The sequence below is a fragment of the Haliaeetus leucocephalus genome, unplaced genomic scaffold (assembly GCF_000737465.1).
Source record: "Haliaeetus leucocephalus isolate CR32 unplaced genomic scaffold, Haliaeetus_leucocephalus-4.0 Scaffold0, whole genome shotgun sequence".
Classification (NCBI taxonomy): domain Eukaryota; kingdom Metazoa; phylum Chordata; class Aves; order Accipitriformes; family Accipitridae; genus Haliaeetus; species Haliaeetus leucocephalus.
This window is the reverse complement of record NW_010972436.1, coordinates 8,109,465-8,127,260: the sequence shown is the minus strand read 5'-3', so window position 1 is coordinate 8,127,260 and position 17,796 is coordinate 8,109,465. Positions and strand designations below refer to the sequence as shown.

The following is a 17,796-nucleotide window of genomic DNA, read 5'->3' as shown; positions in this document are numbered from 1 at the left end:
CCTTTGTCTGGCTCAAGCCAGTAGCAGTGTCCCTGTGGTCATGGAAACCTTCCTTTGCCAAAAAGCACAGGGAAAGGGCTGCAGAAAGGGCTCTTATTAATTCCATTCTGTGTTTGAATAGTTCAGCTTTTCTCAGCTACACAGATCTCTCACCTTTATGAGATCACTAAAATGTCATTGACCAGGCTGATGGCCTTAGACTTGGGCAAATCTCACTCAACTGTGAATTTGCCATGAACCTTGTATAAGACCTAGATAAGCTCCTTTCCTTCTTTGTCCCTTGATTCCCCATCTGAAAAATGGGCATATGTGTGTAGCATAGAAAAGATAAAAGCAGTAAAGACTGCAAGGTGTTCAGGTAAAGAGAAGAGAGATAACATAAGAAAGAAGGACTGCTGCCTGCTGGGGAGCTATAATGATTCTTCCTATTCTGTATGTTTCTTTCTCCTATAATCATTCTTGATGTCCATGAGTTTCCACCATGCCCTTATCTAACATGTTTTTTTAATTCACACTCATAGTTCAATTAATTTGTACACCATGGAATGATAGCTCAGCTCATTCTCACAAGCTGCTTAACATGTGTAGCTTAAAGTACAGACAGAATTTAGAGATGGAAAGTGCTGCTCCATAAGGATTGTTGGCCAGCAGTGTGTGGGGAAGGCTTATAAGCTCCTAAAAGATCTAGTCATCTAGAGCTGGCCACGTAGATATTAGGATAAAGGTACTGAAGGCATTGATTTGTAGCCTAAAAGTGCTGCTCTAAATGCAGATGATTATGGCTAGATGCCCCTTCCTTTTTGCTCACTCCTGGCTCTCAAATCCCCCACCAGAAATTAATGTCCCCTGTAATACATCAGAACACCTAGGTTTGTAACCACTTTCCAGATATCACTGGTTTAAAGTAAAAACAAAACCAGGAAACACATTAATCATAGAATCATAGAATCGTTTAGGTTAGAAAAGACCTTTAAGATCAAGTCCAACCATCAACCGAACACCACCATGCCCACTAAACCATGTCTGAAGTGCCTCATCTACACTTTTTTTGAACACCTCCAGGGATGGTGACACCACCATTTCCCTGGGCAGCCCGTTCCAATGCCTGACAACCCTTTCAGTAAAGAAATTTTTCCTAATGTCCAATCTAAACCTCCCCTGGCGCAACTTGAGGCCATTTCCTCTCATCCTATCGCTTGTTACTTGGGAAAAAGAGACCAACACTCACCTCACTACAACCTCCTTTCAGGTAGTTGTAGAGTGATAAGGTCTCCCCTCAGCCTTCTTTTCTCCAGACTACACAACCCCAGTTCCCTCAGCCACTCCTGATAAGACTTGTGCTCCAGGCCCCTCACCAACTTGGTTGCCCTTCCCTGGACACGCTCCAGCACCTCCATGTTTTTCCTGTAGTGAGGGGCCCAAAACTGAACACAGTACTCGAGGTGCGGCCTCACCAGTGTCAAGTTAAGTGCTGATTAAGAAGGCCTTAGGTCAGGTCAGATTCAGTGGTTTTTTTTCAAGACGGTGGACTAGGGAATGGTTACAGGAGAAGTTGAATCAGCAGAACAGATGGGGCAGAAATCCCTGGAAGCAGTGGCATGTGAGGGCTACAACTGCAACTGGGAACAATCTGATTATACTCTAACTCAGTTCTTGTTCCAGCTCTGTCACACAAGTCCTGCTGCCCATGTGATTGGTTTTCTGGTTGTTTTTCTTCCCACAGTAGTATCCCCAAAGCTTCTCTGCTGTAAAATATCACAACATGAAAAACTAGCAACAATTTTAAAACTAGCACAGAACTTAATTATATCAAGCATTTTCCACATCATGGTATAAAATGCCAGCTAACATAACCTTGGGGCTATATGTAAGAGCAATGAAATGATTCCAGTATAAACCTGGTGGAAATTTCACAAAATAGGTCATTACTGCCCAGCAACCCACTGATAAGGACCTGTCATGGCTCACCTGCTGCCTACATCAAGCAGCCCTCTAAGAAATGAAGAAAAAGCTTAAAACTTTACACATTGAAATAGAATTCTAATATAAAATTGAGACCATTGAATCCCCTCACTTCTCAATACAGTACTATTATCCGACAGGTATGCTATGAAATTACAGAGTGCATAAATTATGGAGTGCATAAATCTCATCATGTTTTGGTTTAAATATATTAATGAATGAAATGTCTCCAGAAGTTAGGCCCCTGCATCCCTTTATCTGAATTTTCACAATACTTCACTGATAACAACATAACTCACTTTCCAAAGTTGTTGGTGGAAGCTTTGTCTGGTTGGAGTTAGGAAGCTGACATGAACAACTTAATAGTTGCTGAATGATAGCTGGACTGATTTGCTTGAAGTGGTCCTTAGAAATGGAGGAAGAACTGTTTTTAAAAAATATCTTCACAAGTTCATTGGCAGAGAAACAAACCTATGTAGAAAAGTATATACAGTTACTGAATATGTTGCATATACCTGCATTTAATGCTGAGGTTAAAAATGGAATCTGAGAAGAACACAGGGTTATACAGCCTGGAAAAAACCTGTTTTCCGTACACTCTTTTCTGGTTAAATTACTTTAATTACTTCAATTACTTCTAATTCTTTTTTGGTTTTCCAGTTAAAACTTGATACTACTATATATTTCAGAAAGATCAGAACCTTTGGGATGAAGTAGCACAATTTCTATTGAAGCCTGTTAATGTCATGAGGATCTGACACAATAATATCTCTAAATATTTTATTGTCATATGTGCTAACAAAAATATTTTAATGCTAACACAAATCACATTCCTAGCTATTAATATAAGACTGCATTAACAGCAACATTATTGCTATTAATGTAAGATACTGCCTGTATCAAGGCAGTACTGAAATTTGTCCTTGTGCTGCATCTTTACGAAGATATGGAACTAAATTTTTTTTTTTAATTCTTTTAACAATAGCATGTCACTTTAAGGTCAGCAAACTAGATGTTATGTAGTCTAAATTTGGTCTAAAGATTACATAATAATTGTATTATTAGAGCTACTTAAGAGTTTCAATACTTTTTATTCTTGTTAGAAATGTTTCTTTGTCGAAAAAAAGAATTTTTCTTGGGAACATGTATATTTTGAAAAATTTTAATGAAGAATTGGTTTTTCATCTCCAGGATAAAATTCTAGCGAGCAGTTAGCATTAGAACCGTTCTAGTGGCAATTTCTGCAAGAACTTCTAAAAAGAAGATGTCCAGATCAAATATGCTATTTTACTTAAAGGAATAATCTTCATTTCTTAATCTCATGTGATTGGTTGTGATTCAATTAAAAAATAATATTTGTTTCTTTCATTTAAATGAAGAAATGGGCTGACAAGACCTTCATGAAGATCAGCAAAGAGAAATCTATTGCACTTCAAACAGAATAACCCCATGCATCAGTAAAGGCTAGGAAAAACTGACTGGAAGGAAGCTTTACAGAAAAAGCCCTTGGGGTCCTCACAGACAACTTGAACGTGAGTCACCAGTGTGCCCTTGTGACAGTGAAGGCTAAGTGCATACTGGGCTGCATTAGCAAGAGTATAGCAAACAGGTAGTGGAAAAAGATGATCGCCCTCTACTCAGGACGTATGAGGCCACATCTGGACTATGTCCAGCTTAATAACCAGCAGTACAAGAAAGACATTGGCAAATTGGGGGAAGTCCAATGGAGGGCCACCAAGATGGCTAGGGAACTGCAGGACATGATGTGCAGGAAGAGGCCGAGGGATCTGAGTTTGTTCAGTTTGGAGAAGAGAAGGTTTGGGGGGTATCTTAAATCTTTAACTATCTAATGGGGGCTATAGGGAAAATAGACCCAGAGTCTTCTCAGAGGTGTACAGCAAAAGGATGAGAGTCAATAGGTATTAGTTGCAGGAGGCAAAATTCCAATTTGCTATAACAAAAAAACCATCAAAACAAGGGCAATAAAGCACTGATACAGGTTTTCCAGAAAGACTACAGAATCTCCATCTTTGGAGACATTCAGAATTCAACTGGACGCGGCCATATGAAACTTGATCTGACTTTGACATTGGCCTGTTTTGAGAAGTAGGATAGACAAGATGAGGTCCAGGATTACTGTGAACCTAAATTTTAATGTGATTTTGTTATCAGGAATTTTAAATGAAAAAGGAAGAGCTCATCTGGAAAATAAACTGTCCACCCACACATAAAAAAAATAGTTCTTAATGCTTATTTAGTAAAAAGTTCTTGTAAAACTTGAGGCATGAGGACCCGCATCTTTTCCAGTTGCAAGACCTAGCCTTTTAAGCTTTTTAACATACAGAGGCAGAGCACTAAGTCTCCATTAGTAAAGCAACTATATGTGTACTCCTGGAGGATGATACTGAAGAAACAAGTAAATAGAATTTGCATATTCTCATATGAAAAACTGGATGGATGGATGGACAGATGGATGGATGGATGATTTTGTTTCCAAAATCCATGTTTCTTTAATGAGGAGTAATAAATTAATACATACAATATTGTGAGATAGTTTAATGGAACTTAATATTATTGCTCTTATTAGATCATCTGCTACTTTTTTTATATGCATTTTTTAAATCAGTAGAGACAATGATGACTTAAAAAGAAAGCAGTGACCTTTTCTCTGTGATAATGTTTCAAAATGTAACTCCTATCTAAAAATCAAATTACAGATCTTAATGTAGTTAGCAAACACAAGCCATAAATGAGTCAATGCCTAATATGCAGCAGCATCTGTTACTAATGGAGCACAATGGCTATCATAGGTTTGTACAGAAAGCAGGAGACAAAATTATCAACACAACACTGAAACACAAAGCCTTCTAATGGAATGATATGTCAAAGAAAATAGACATAGCTAGAAAGTAGAGGAATGGAATAAACCCAAGAAACTAGGAATTAATACGGAAGATAAATTCTCTTCTCTCCAGATGTTTCTTTATGATTTTTTTTCATCTGTACAGAATACTTGGCTCAGTTTGACTCCCAAGCCTCAGATAACTCCCCTGCACACTTATCTTTTGAGTTACAGTCAGTATCAGAAGTTGAATTATAAATTCTTCTATTGCTGGAGAACAATTTTACTTCTTGTAGAGATAGTTATCACTACTGATTTCTGTCCTTCATAATTTAAAATTAATATGAAACACATTTAAAATGACCTTCATTTAAAATTATTTTCAGACCCCATTACATGCCTCATCATGCTGATCAGCATGATTCTCTTGTGGTCAGCTGGAAAGGAATAAACATATTGATAGAGTCTGTATTCCAAATGCAATAAAATTAAACAGATAAATATCTATCAGAATGGCATTTAACCAGATGCCATTTGTCTCAATTCCACACCATAAAATGACCACACAGAAAAAGTCAATTGCACATCACTTATTCTCCTAAATGGAGAAGAAACAATTTAAGTTAACTCAAAGACAATGTAAAGAACTGACAACAATAGAAACATATTCTTTGAAGTATATATTTCAAATATATATGTCAAAATATATAGAAGGTATATACTTTGAAGTTTCCTTTTTTGTCTAAGGAATGTCTTCCAGTCTAAAGGATGGAAGTCAGTTACCATCTTAATCATTGTGATAAACAAAATTTATTTATTTTCAAATATTTAGGATAAGGATAAAATCACCTGCATTGAGCCACTGTCCTTCAAAGCCCTCAAAGAGGATACTGGGTAGTAGCTAAAGTTCTGTTCTATAGACTCTATACTTTCTAAAGGAGGCTTCTGGACTCCATAGATGGCTATTAAAAGCATTTGGAAATGCCCAATCTTCAGTTTACAGAAGCCTTTTAAAAAAAACTTACACAGAAACCTTAATTTACTTTTTTTCCTTAGTACCGAACACTCATTCTGTCTACAAGATCACTTAAGTGGCCCTAGAAGCTCTGCAACATAAGAGCACAAGAAATCTCTAATAAATGTGTGAAAGCATTGAAGCCATGGTACTACAGTCCTCTGTTTCTTGAAGAAACACCTGGTTCCATGGAACACTAGCCATTCTGTTAGCCCCTCCCAGCTACTTTAATCACACATTCAACATCCATAAAGTTCTTCCGGCAATTAATATTTAAACAAACATAACTGTATAAAAATATATTTTAATCAGTATCTACATGACTTTTTGAAACTAATAAATTTTACCTCAGAAATAATGTAGTGTTTGCAAACAAATTTGAACTTTTATTACTGAAATTCTGTAACCAATACTATAACAACATAAAAAGAAATTAACCTGGTCCCAATCTGTGCTCCTTTCACGATCTTCAATATAACCTTTCAGATAGTCTCCTTTTGTATGGTTTCCTTTGACTAGAATATTTCTGGTTCCAATATCTCTGATTGCCATACTATAATGTCGTCTTTTGTGACTGTGGAATTGTCCATTTACAGTGCAGGTCTTTTTGGCTGCGAGCACATTTAGTAGTTGTTCTAGTTCTAGTAATTCATTAGAAAACAGATATGTTACCATGGGAAAATACACACTTGAAAAGATAAAACCAAAAGTTACTGTTAAGATTTTGTTAGTTGTAACATTAATTCAACCTCATTTTAATACTTTTTTCTCTCCCCAGTTTGGTACTGTAGGGAATTTCCGCTTAATAGCTCTAGAAGTTCAAGACACCTATGTACTCAGCCTTTCCTTCTTTACAGTACCACACTCAGATGTTTTGCCTATGACTATCTCAGAGGAACAGATGTGACAGGAAGGCAATTTATCTTCCATTTAATCATCGAAGTCTGCCAAAGTTATCTACAAACTACTGCTAAATAGCTTCACTGTTCTTCAAATTTTCCTGTGTAAATGTAACACCATGCTAAGACGCCATGGCCAGGGTAGTCCAGAAAGACAGATCCTTTATCGGGTGTCCTGAAAGCAATCCTCAGGATGCTATGCTGCCCTTCGCACTCCAGAAGTGGAACATGGGGCAGCAGATTTTCTCTCTCCTGTGGTGAATCTGGAAGCATGCCTGTTTACAGCACTGAAGTAGGAAGGAGGGAGCCCTAATCCAAACCTGAGACAATGCAGGGATGCATCCCATGACATAGCTTGAGTGTGGTGGGTCTGCCTGCTAATGAAATAAATGCTGGGTTATAGGAGGAGGCGTGCTCTAGCCTGTCTTACTTATCACCTTCCTTCACCCCTGCATTTTCAAGATGAAGCCATAGTGATAGTTTCTATAAACCTGAGTTTGTCCATTTGAAACAAAAGCAGGCCACAAATTAATTTCAAAGCCATTTAGATCAATGAGATTAAGAATGTTTCCATGAGATAATGCTTTATTTTTTAATGGTGTTATTCAGGAAAAGCAAATGGAATAATCTTAACGGTAAATCTTACAAAAAGGCTTGTGGTAAGTTGTTTGTCTGTTTTCTTTGTCTTGAGCAAACAGATCTGAACAGAGCTGAATCTAGATTTGTTTTCTAAATGTAGTCAACTCTGGGGATTTTTTTTCCATGCTGCCAGTTCCTTGCCCTTTCCTGCAGTTACTATTAAGTATTTAAATAAATTTAAAGGGACAATTTAATTAGCTTAGGCTTAAAATATACTTACACTGTAACAAACTGATTAAGAATATTTTTTTGTTTCTCTCAATGACACCCTAACTCCACCAACCATAAAGTCTTGCTGTTGTCGTCACTGACACCTGGATTTCACCATTTATAGCTATTTAGTAGCACTGTGCCCAGATGGTTCCATCAATTCTTGTGAGTCTATTATTTTAGAAGATCTGGCTTAGCAAATTTAAAGGAAGGGTTTTGCTGCAAAACCAGTTTATGCAAGAACAATCTAGGAGTCCAAGTTTAGGGCTGAGGCTTTTGTTCTTTTTTTAATTATTCACTTCTGCGATTCAATGTACTTCTGTGTAACCTAAGAGTGGTAAAAATGTTTTTACCTGTGCTTAATTCAAATTTTTAAGCTGTTTTAACCCATACTTAATGTAACTTTTTAAAAGTGCTTTGAAAAGCTTGTAAAGTGTTGCTATTCTTAGTTACCACAAACAGGGAAAAGCAGATGTCTTTTATAATAACTTTCTAAATCTACAGTAGGCCCCTGAGTTGATGGTTTAGCTTCTTAAATTGCTACGCATGCAGAGTCTTTTACAGAACATAATAGCAGCTGCTGAGAGCTCAACACTTGTGTTTTCTATTCTTTTTTTCAATTTTTGGACGACTCAGAACTCTCCTATACTTGTATTTATTTATGGTTAAGTAGCATTTCTGATACATCTAGTAACAGAGCTCCTGAAGAAAATGAACTTTGCATATTCCAGACTCACTGACTGGGTACTAAGATCAGAAGGTGGGTAGGGAAGCACAAACCACAAAGATGTTTTCAGGTACAGCAGGCAGGTATCAGAGAGCATTTGGTCAAAACAGAGTGGCCTGTATCTATTTCATCTCTGCTGGGGGTACATCTACACTGAGGTGTGAGTGACTAAGGTGCCTAATCTGGCTACCATACATGAATTATCCCATCTACCCCTAAATGAGTCTTGCAGTGTATAAAGATCTGCATAAAGAAGCAATGTAAATGAGGCCCCAGTGAACTGTACCCTCACAGCTAGATTGCCACTCTCAGAGATCTTTTGGGTAGTAATTAAGTAATAAATTAATGGGATGGCACACATTTAATAATCTCAGTAACAATTTGTTTTATACCTCTCAGAGAATTATCAAAATAAGTTTACTTTCCAATCTTGTTTTTAAATTTAGAAGAGACTACTTAACAGCTCTAAAATGAAATGGCATTTAAATCTAAAATGAAGTACAGTAAGTCCTTTAGGCACTTAAAGATAGCTTACATCAAATATGTGTTGCAAAAGTTAACTAGAGATGAATAAATAGCTTACCTGTCACTTGGAGCTCAGTGGTACTGTTTAGAGAACTGAAAATATATTTTATAAAGAATTCAGGGGAGGGCAAACTTGCTTTCCCCATACAGACTCCTTGGAGAGCCAGAGTAATGATTAAAGCAGCCAGGCGTGGAAGAGTGTTTTCATCAGCACCATCTCTGTCCATTATATCAGCATTTTTCTCCAGAATACTCACATCGACACACTGAAATCAGGAGAAAACAGCATGAAGACAACCCTGGTCACCTACATTTAAATTATCAGAGTGACAGGAGGAGAAACTGGAGATAACACTTCCCCAGACAGCCAGAGTAGAAAAAATACTAAGATTAAAGCTCTAATTGACAGCAGGACAGCAAATGCAAAACAGCGGACATTTCCAGGAGAACAGGCATAGAATAAAAAACCTGAAATTTTACTCAGTGTCTGATGGGGAAGAAGTACAGTCCTTCATTCCTTAGTGTTATTTTCACGCTGTTGCTATTATTCCTGTGTCCTCCTCAACTGCATCTATATCTACTTCCAGAAAGTGGCAGAAAAGGGAGGAATTTTTGTTAAGGCACAAGAAATTGACTCAACACAGACTTTAACTCTTTATCTCAAACTTCAGAAAGAACTCTCTTAATGTTTTTAGTTCCCTATCTATTAAATGGAATCCAAAATTTGTTATGGGGCAGTTACCTGGGGACAATATGGAAAGATATAATTCTGCAGATAAAGGGTGACTTCCCTGCTGGGTGACCAAACAGGAGCAGTAGGCAGTTGTGTATACCCATGTGTGTGGATGTGTGCAGGTCTGAAGTGAGGGAGCAGGGTACAGCTCTCTCAGTTACCTGGAAACTTATCCCTGTTTTCTTCCATTTCTGCCTTTCTTGTTTATTTTCACTGCAAACGGTTGGGGTTTGAAAGAAACAAAAAAAAAATGGTGAAAATTATTTAAGTTCATTTGTCTGTAACCGATATTAACTAAATTGAAAAGTCAACTAGATGAGCCAGTACAGTAATAATTTATTTTATACCTACTCATCTCTCAATATATGCCTTAAACACTGCAGAGAGGAGGCTGGCATTTCTTTTCCTGTCCATCTATTATACATTTAAATTTCCACAACCCAAAATTTCATCCCTCATTTCAAATAATATATTATTTGAATAAGATTAATAATTATGACTGAGAAGAGGATATTTTCTGTGAAACCAAAACATATAAAGAGCCACTAAAAATGCTTTTCTTCTATTACTACCCTGTGTCATCAGCCATTTTCCATAACTCAAGTGTTGTGATTCTAAGCATTAGATAGTCTATAATGTTCTGAGTATCTTTCATAAAAAAAACCCTGTTTTCCCCCGTGTCAGTGAGCAGTGAAGTCTCAGTTACTGAAAAGGCTTGACAACTGATTATACTGCCAGCATAAACAAACAGACCACACAGTAAAGCAGTTTATGGATTGTTATTCTACCTTGACATGCCAAATACCCACCGATGCCTCTTTACAGTTGCCCAGATACCATTGGAGTTCTTGGAAATCAGCACGTTCACCAAGACTCAGAACCAAAAGTACTGGTCAATGAATAATTTATGATGGGAAACGATTACACAAAGAACACAGAAAGAGGAACTGGAGGCCCTCAACATCCTGCTGCACAGCCAGGACTCCTAGCCATCTTCTGTTTGCGTAGGAAACTCTACTACAGTATGGTGTAAATTAAAATCTAATGAAATGAAAAAGAAAAGGGCAAATTCAAACTTTGCAATAAACCAAATTTAACTGTATATTATGAACAGTTCTAAGGGGCTTTTCACAGGAGGTCAACCTGTACTTTAGGAGTTATCAAATCTGGCAAAAACTTATTTTATTGTCCATTACAAGGAAAAAAGTTTTTCTTTTGATTGTGAACTCTAGAATATTATTCTATTATTTTATAGACCCTACTTGAGATAAGGAATAATAAACAGTGGTGAGAAAACTCACTGCATATTTCCTGACTTAGAAAGGATGTCTTCAGCTGAATATACTTAGTATGCTTTTTTATTTTTTAAACTTTAAATTTAAGCTTATCTATATCAGTCTTTCTACAAGGCATACTCGTGCTGGTAGATAATTAATCACAAATGTATGTGTCCCAGCTGAAGGAAACCATCATATCTTTGGACAGATTCCTTATTCCACCCTGCTTTGGATGGACATGGAAGTGCAGGCCCTGGCAAGGATTTCATCACAGCAAAATGATTCAACATCTCTGCTATACAGCCAGATCAGTTTTGGAGCTGTTCTGCTTTATACCATTTAAATACAATCACTGCTAGTATATCTACACTAGTAAATACAAGAGATGAGAAAGTATTTTCTGTCCTTGAAGCGAAGCGTAAGGTCTTGCATCCACACAGCTATGCTCTTTTCCATCTGCCCTAAGCAGAGCAACTGCATCTAAATTACCTATTAGGAATGGTCCCTAATACACACTATCTCTCCAACCATGTCCCAGCGGACTCTGGAAGTGCTAGGTAGCACATGCCAAAAGCAAGTCAAGGAGAAGGCTAGTATTAAACATCACATACAACAAAAGACCAATGTTCAGCCTGTGCCCTCACACTGTTATTTACCAGTTTTTTGGGGGACCATGATACTGACACAATGTCTGAACTAGCTTAAAGGCATTATATCACTAACAAATATGAAGTTATTTTTACTTATGTTTTCTTTACCTGGGTTTCAGAAGTTTTAAAATGTTGTCTTACTGCAGCCAAAATATCTTCAGTTTCATTTCGTGAAAAATAATAACAGTCTTCATCATGTCTTAAACTGAGCATACTCTGTAGGTAAAATTTATAATCCTTATTATTCAAGCTGAGTTCTGAAGAACACACATCTCTATGATGAAGAATGTAGTATAGAAGAATAAGAGAAATTCTCTCAAAAACTTCTTCGCTGAGATGGTCTTCTAAATCTCCACCAGCTATTAGTAACAAAGCCTCTGGTTCAAGGCACTGTGAAAACATAAAAATAAATGGAAATTCAACTCAAGTAACACATTGCCAGTCATCTGCAAATACAGTTAGAGAGGAGAACAGAAGTCAACTCTTATACTTAAGGGATCGAACCTATGCCTACACAGATGCAGGCTGATGGAATGGCAGGAGGAGGATGCAGTTAATTCATTGCAGTTCTATGGCTGCAAGATCTCACCGTGTTTTTTTCCGGACCCCCTTCTGGTTTTAAGAAATGTCAAGTATTCAAGGGATTTAAGATTTACTACAAAACAGGACTAAATCTGATCAATCATTGTAGAGAACTGAAAGTCTTCCACTGGCTTCAACAGATTATGTTTCTGGTTATAAATATATTAGATAAGGGCTAGGGCTATTCATATTTTCACCCATGCATTCTGTATGTGTTTATACTACAAGACAAAGACCGTATCTGGACTGTAGTTAATTCAGGATATGTAAACAGAAGTTATATCATATTTAATGCACTGTTAAGAGACTTAATTGACCCTGCAATCATACAGCTATTTTTATTTTTTCTCAGTTAATTCTGTAAACTGGAACAATTCATCCCAGTGCATAGAGCCAGCACAAGGTCTTCAACACCATTTAGTCCTCTAAATGCATTTCAAGAGGGACTGAAATCATATACTCACTCTGTGCAGGCATTCTATCTGAGCACAGATTTTTTTAATGCATATATATATATATAAAAACCCCTCCATTTTTCTTGATACAAAGACACTTTCTAGAAACTTTTGCCAGCTCAAGCAAAAGTCAGTCTTTAAAATTAGACCAGAATACTAATAGAGCTCTATGTCAGGCTATGGGAAATAAGATACTGAATTCCAGAATAAAGAATCTTTCTTGAAGAGATCCTGTAACTGTTGTCATTCATTGTGCAGCTGGTTTTTTCCAGCTGGCTCCTTTCCAAGCATGTTATAGCCATGTCAGCTAATCTCAACTATTATGGTGGAGCAGCCAGACTGTATATTTCAGAGAGGAAACTACCACACATGAACATACTATGGGAAGATCAAAACTGCACTCTAATAAATTCATGAATCCAGACAGAACCTAGTTTGTCAGACTAAATTGTTTGTGGCTATGAGCATGACATGTTGGTCGGTGTGGCTCACCTTGTATGTTCGTTCATTTTCCTACACAGAAGCTGAGTAGAGTCAAATACACATTGCCATGTTCAGAAGCCAATGTTCCTTGGAGGAATTGAGAGAGCTGCTGCTTTTTAACAGAAATAATTCTAAGAAAAATTCTCACAAATGCTGTCTAAAAAAAAGAGAACTGTGGATGGTAATTGCCAAATTAGATATTTATACCTGTAAATAAACTAGATTACAGTATGATCCACTGTGCCCTGCCTAAATTGTATCAAGATATATAATTCTTTTTCAAATGCATGTCTCTGAGCATTAGTATTTGGGCTAGGAGGAATATAGTTATTCTGTTTTCTGTCCCAAAAGACCTCAAGTTAGTCAGCCAGCCTTTTCAAACACTCAATAGTAATATAATAAACATACTGCATGTAGTGGAAGGTTTTCAAGGACTTCTATACCATTTCAAAACCCAGTGAGGATAAATTGTAATCAGCAAGGCTGTTGTTTTGCTCTTGCAAGGAAGATGACTGAAAAGGAAATTGGAAGGAAGCAGGTGTGTTGTAAAAGATGCAGCTACTCCATAGTATATGGGTAACCTATAGACAGTGACCCTTGAAGAGGTATCAAGAGAATATAAATTGGTTCATCACTGGTTACTTTGCTATTACTAATATTTTAAGGCATAACCATCTCCATGGCCTTGGTTTAGAAATGTGTATTTGCTATGAAAAAGAGGCCAACTTTGAACCTGGCCACTGAACACTGAGTTTCTTTTGTATAAGAGGCCAGAAGTTAGAAAAAATTATCTTACCACTGCAAGAAATATATTACTTTTGTGTGCTTAGGAGATAAAGCAGTGTCAGATGCCATTCAACAGCTGCCAGCCCCTGCTCAAAGAGTCTTGGGGCCAATATGTAACAAACAAACCAAAAAAGGGTCTAAAAAACTGTTAAACTTCACTGCTTTTAAATACCCATTAGAGACATTATTAAAAAAGAAAAAAAAAAATCTGAAAAGAAAGTCATGTGAAAGGTTGGACCAGATGATCTTTCCAGGTCCCTTCCAACCTGGGCTGTTCTGTGATTCTGTGACTGGAATCCTGGATTTAGAAGGGAAAGTTGAGTCTGAAATCAATTAGTTATTCCCTACAAGTATGGGGAAAAAAATGCCAAGCTAAGGTCGGGCATTCTGTTTCAAATTTTGACCGTCTTGAAGGATACTGCTTCTTGTACAGTTTTTGCTATCTTGGTTTACCAAATCTTGTTAAATCATCTTGGAAGATTTCAGCACAGTGGGCTGTGGGCTGCATGTGACTGAAGATGCTGTCTCTCTTTCATGGATTTTCTATAGACAACGGACTTCATGTGGCACTGGCAGCGCAGGACGTGTGCGGTGTTACTGACACAGCCAACACTGAGAAGTACTGAAAATAGTGAAAGTACTCAAATTCTTCCCACAGGAAATTTCCAAGACGAAGCCTAAACAGGGTGGAAGTCCTGACCAAAGTAAGTTTCACTTAGATTTCTTCCATCCAAGGACGCAGTGGGCATGCTATCCACAAATACAAGAAAAAATACAGCAATCCAGAGAAGCAAAACAAAGAGGGAGAAAAGAAGGCCTAGACCCCTGTTTTGTGAAGTTTAGGAGGACTCTATACTCATTACTGTTTAATACATTCTCAGCTTTTGATACGGGTCCATATCTGGTACGTACCCATTGCCTATAATTGCAAAGAGAAAAACTACACAATCATCTCCTTCATAAAAATTACCCATTTAGGGAATAACAGGCCCTACATTATTTATGTATGAGATTTCACATTGGCGCTTATATGAAAAATGGAAGTGTTTGCAGAAGGGGCCAATTAAGTGAGTAGTTGTCTACTGCACAGGAGAAAAAGACCTCTGTTTCATTGGCTTGGCACACTGCCAAGAATAGTATACTGTGAAAGCATTCACCTTTATGACCATCCTCATAATTCTGATATACAGTGACACTCTGCTGCATGTAGGTCACTGAACAATGCCAGAGCTAGAGTAACGTTAATCAAAGCCAAGACTGACCAAGCCCTTTGCAGCCCCTTTCAGCAAAGTTGCTCACTTACCACTGCCTCTGTCCTACCAAAACCTATGACTTTATAGTTCCTCTCTTTGTCAAATGAGGAATTGGTTCTGAAAATATTCTCAACTCAACTAGACAAACAAACCTTCTGTGATGCTGTACCTTGGACTATTTCCAGTTTCAATTTGGATTTGTGGATTCATTGTTCTGCCTTTGATTTTCCTTGACCTGAACCGGTTACCAAAAACCTCCCCTAAAACTTGAATATTTCAGTGAAGCAGCACATAAATCTGAGACAATCCTGTCTGGGTTTTATTTTTATGAACTAAAATCCAGAACAAAAAAAAAGTGGCAGAACTGGTCCCCAGTTTTCACCTATGTCTTGCCACAGTGGAAATCCTCTGCGATCCAAATTCAAGTTCATGCTTTTATAGTTAGATCAGGGTAAAGTAGAAAAATCTTTGTTGGAAAATAAACACTTGACAACTTTCAAAGAAAAATTATTACTGTTATACAACTGAAGCATGGCATTTTTAAGGAATGCCTGTCATGTTTTGAATATCTCTTCATGAGCTTAAACAATAAATAATTCAGAATGAAACAACTAAAGTAGGGACAATTTTTTGATGCAACAACAAGCCCTTCACATGTTTAGGTTTTGTATTCAGGAGAGTATCACTCTAATAAATAATTTTAAAACTCACTGACAATCCTGTAAAGATATCCCTCATTAATTGAAGCACTAACCAGATTACAATCCTCTTGCATGCCATAAATCCGCTGTGGGCACTCAGCTCTCTCCAGTAACATTTTGACCAGTTCTCGTGAGTGGTTCATGTGGAGCTCAGTGTTGTCAGCTGAAAGAACGCGTAAAACTTCCATCAGATAGCCTCGGCTGGGAGCATAGCTGCCATCCTGCCCATGCTCTTCCCCAGGCTGTCCTTCAGCAATGAGCACGCTGAATATGAAAGCAGAACATACCACGCCAAGAGCTGGATGCTTGGTCAGAAAACACATCTCCTCTTCCTGCAGTGTGTGATCTGCACTGAATGTTGAATTGTTGTTTGCACTTCACAGCTTAAACTTGAAACCTGAGGAATCTGAATGGTAAAGGGGAAAAAAACCCCAACCCCTTAATTAGTGTGAATGCAATATGTTTGAAAGGATTTATTAATTGGTTGGCTAAGCTGATTTGCAGTGACAAGCTGTTTTAGAACAACAGGGAGCCTGTAAGGGCTTTACAGCCCAGAACAGCAGGAAACTAAGACAACCATGGCCTTAAAACTTCTGTAGAATTACCAACAAGAGATTGACTCAAAGTGCCCTTCCCTCCTCATAAAAGTAAAGTGTATGGTTTTCATTTCAGTGTTATGTTATTGCATTCACTAATAATCCTCTTCAGTAAGAACAGGAAAATACCATAGCTTTCACTTTCATTCCATTGTGAAACAGGTTTTTAGTAGCAAAAATAGCTGTAAATAAAGATTACTATTCCAATTTTGATATAAATGTGCAGTAATTATGTTACACAGCAATGATATAGAGCAGGTTTTATTTTCAAAACACTTTACCAACATTACCAAACTCCAGCTACACAACACAAAACAAGAATGAACAGGATTTACTTAAAAATTAGTGATATTTTACGATCAGACAAAAAAGTTACAAAACTGAGGTCATAATTCATTCATAGAACTCAGTGAATAAAAAAACAAACACACCAGAAGCAACAAGTTTTACTTGTTAACTCTAGATGCAAAAGACATTTTGTACTGTAAATCTGTCTTGCCACTATGCTTCCTAATATACCATCGCCTCTGCTTTAACAATAATCTGTCTCAATATCAAAGTGAAAGAAACAGAAAAGAGTTTCACTTCTGTTTTCCACAAAGAGGTTTTCATTTTACTGATGGGCAGATGCTGGCAGTGACATACATTTTCAGATGATAATGCACATGTGTTAAACAGCCACACATAAGTTCACCTTCTTTTAACTGCAATATGATACGTGTGTGTCCTATTTTAAAGGAAACTCTGCTAACAAAGCATTTAAAATGAAAAAAGAACTACTTAATTCAAATTGGCATTCACTCAGATAAATGTTAGTATGTTTTTAGATGTTAGGAAATCTTTTGGTGTTTAGATATATTTTACTGTTAGCAATTAGGAATATGTATCGTTACGAGGATGCACTTATTTCTAAACATTATTTTCTTACCTTCTGAAGGGAAAAAGAATGCTTGTGTATCTAGCTTTGTGGCCTTCTGAATCCTCAGAAGTATTTAGCTGCTGGAAGCCCAATGTTTTTAAAATTCCTTGATGGTGCTCTGGAAGCTGAAGAGGATTAGTTTATTGCTGCCTTGAAAAGTTTTCAGTTGCTATGGAGAGAGCTGCTCTTAAGGTAACAATGGAGGTGGATAGGAATTAGTACATGTTCTTCTTGGCAAGTTCTAAGCATCACATTGTTGAATGTATTTCACATATTTTAGTATTTATCATTTTATGTAAACAGTCTCTATTTTAGCAGTGCAAGATGTATAAAATCTATTGAAGAATGTATTTCATTACAATGAATAATACATGCAAGCACTCTGTTCTCTACATTACATTATCCGATCAATTTTACAACAAACCTGAATTTCTTTTTTTCATCAAAACATTACTTCTTTTTGCAAATATGTGAACAGAATAGAAATAGAAATATTTTCAAGCACCTCCATAGAAAAATGTTATTTTTATTTGGGAAACACT

At 37.0% G+C, this 17,796-nt stretch overlaps 1 protein-coding gene across 1 annotated transcript in view; it reads right to left on the bottom strand.

The window, feature by feature from the left end:
* Window positions 1-17,394, bottom strand: part of SLC39A12 (solute carrier family 39 (zinc transporter), member 12) — a 34,935-nt gene extending 17,541 nt beyond the window's left edge. The window contains exons 1-6 of the mRNA XM_010578389.1: window positions 17,264-17,394; window positions 15,793-16,145; window positions 11,588-11,869; window positions 8,878-9,085; window positions 6,258-6,460; window positions 2,262-2,433 (exon numbers count right to left, since the gene is read on the bottom strand). Of these exons, the coding sequence (XP_010576691.1) occupies window positions 2,262-2,433; window positions 6,258-6,460; window positions 8,878-9,085; window positions 11,588-11,869; window positions 15,793-16,062 (1,135 nt within the window). The 5' untranslated portion in view covers window positions 16,063-16,145; window positions 17,264-17,394. The remainder of the gene's footprint in view (window positions 1-2,261; window positions 2,434-6,257; window positions 6,461-8,877; window positions 9,086-11,587; window positions 11,870-15,792; window positions 16,146-17,263) is intronic.
* Between the last annotated feature and the right edge of the window lie 402 nt (window positions 17,395-17,796).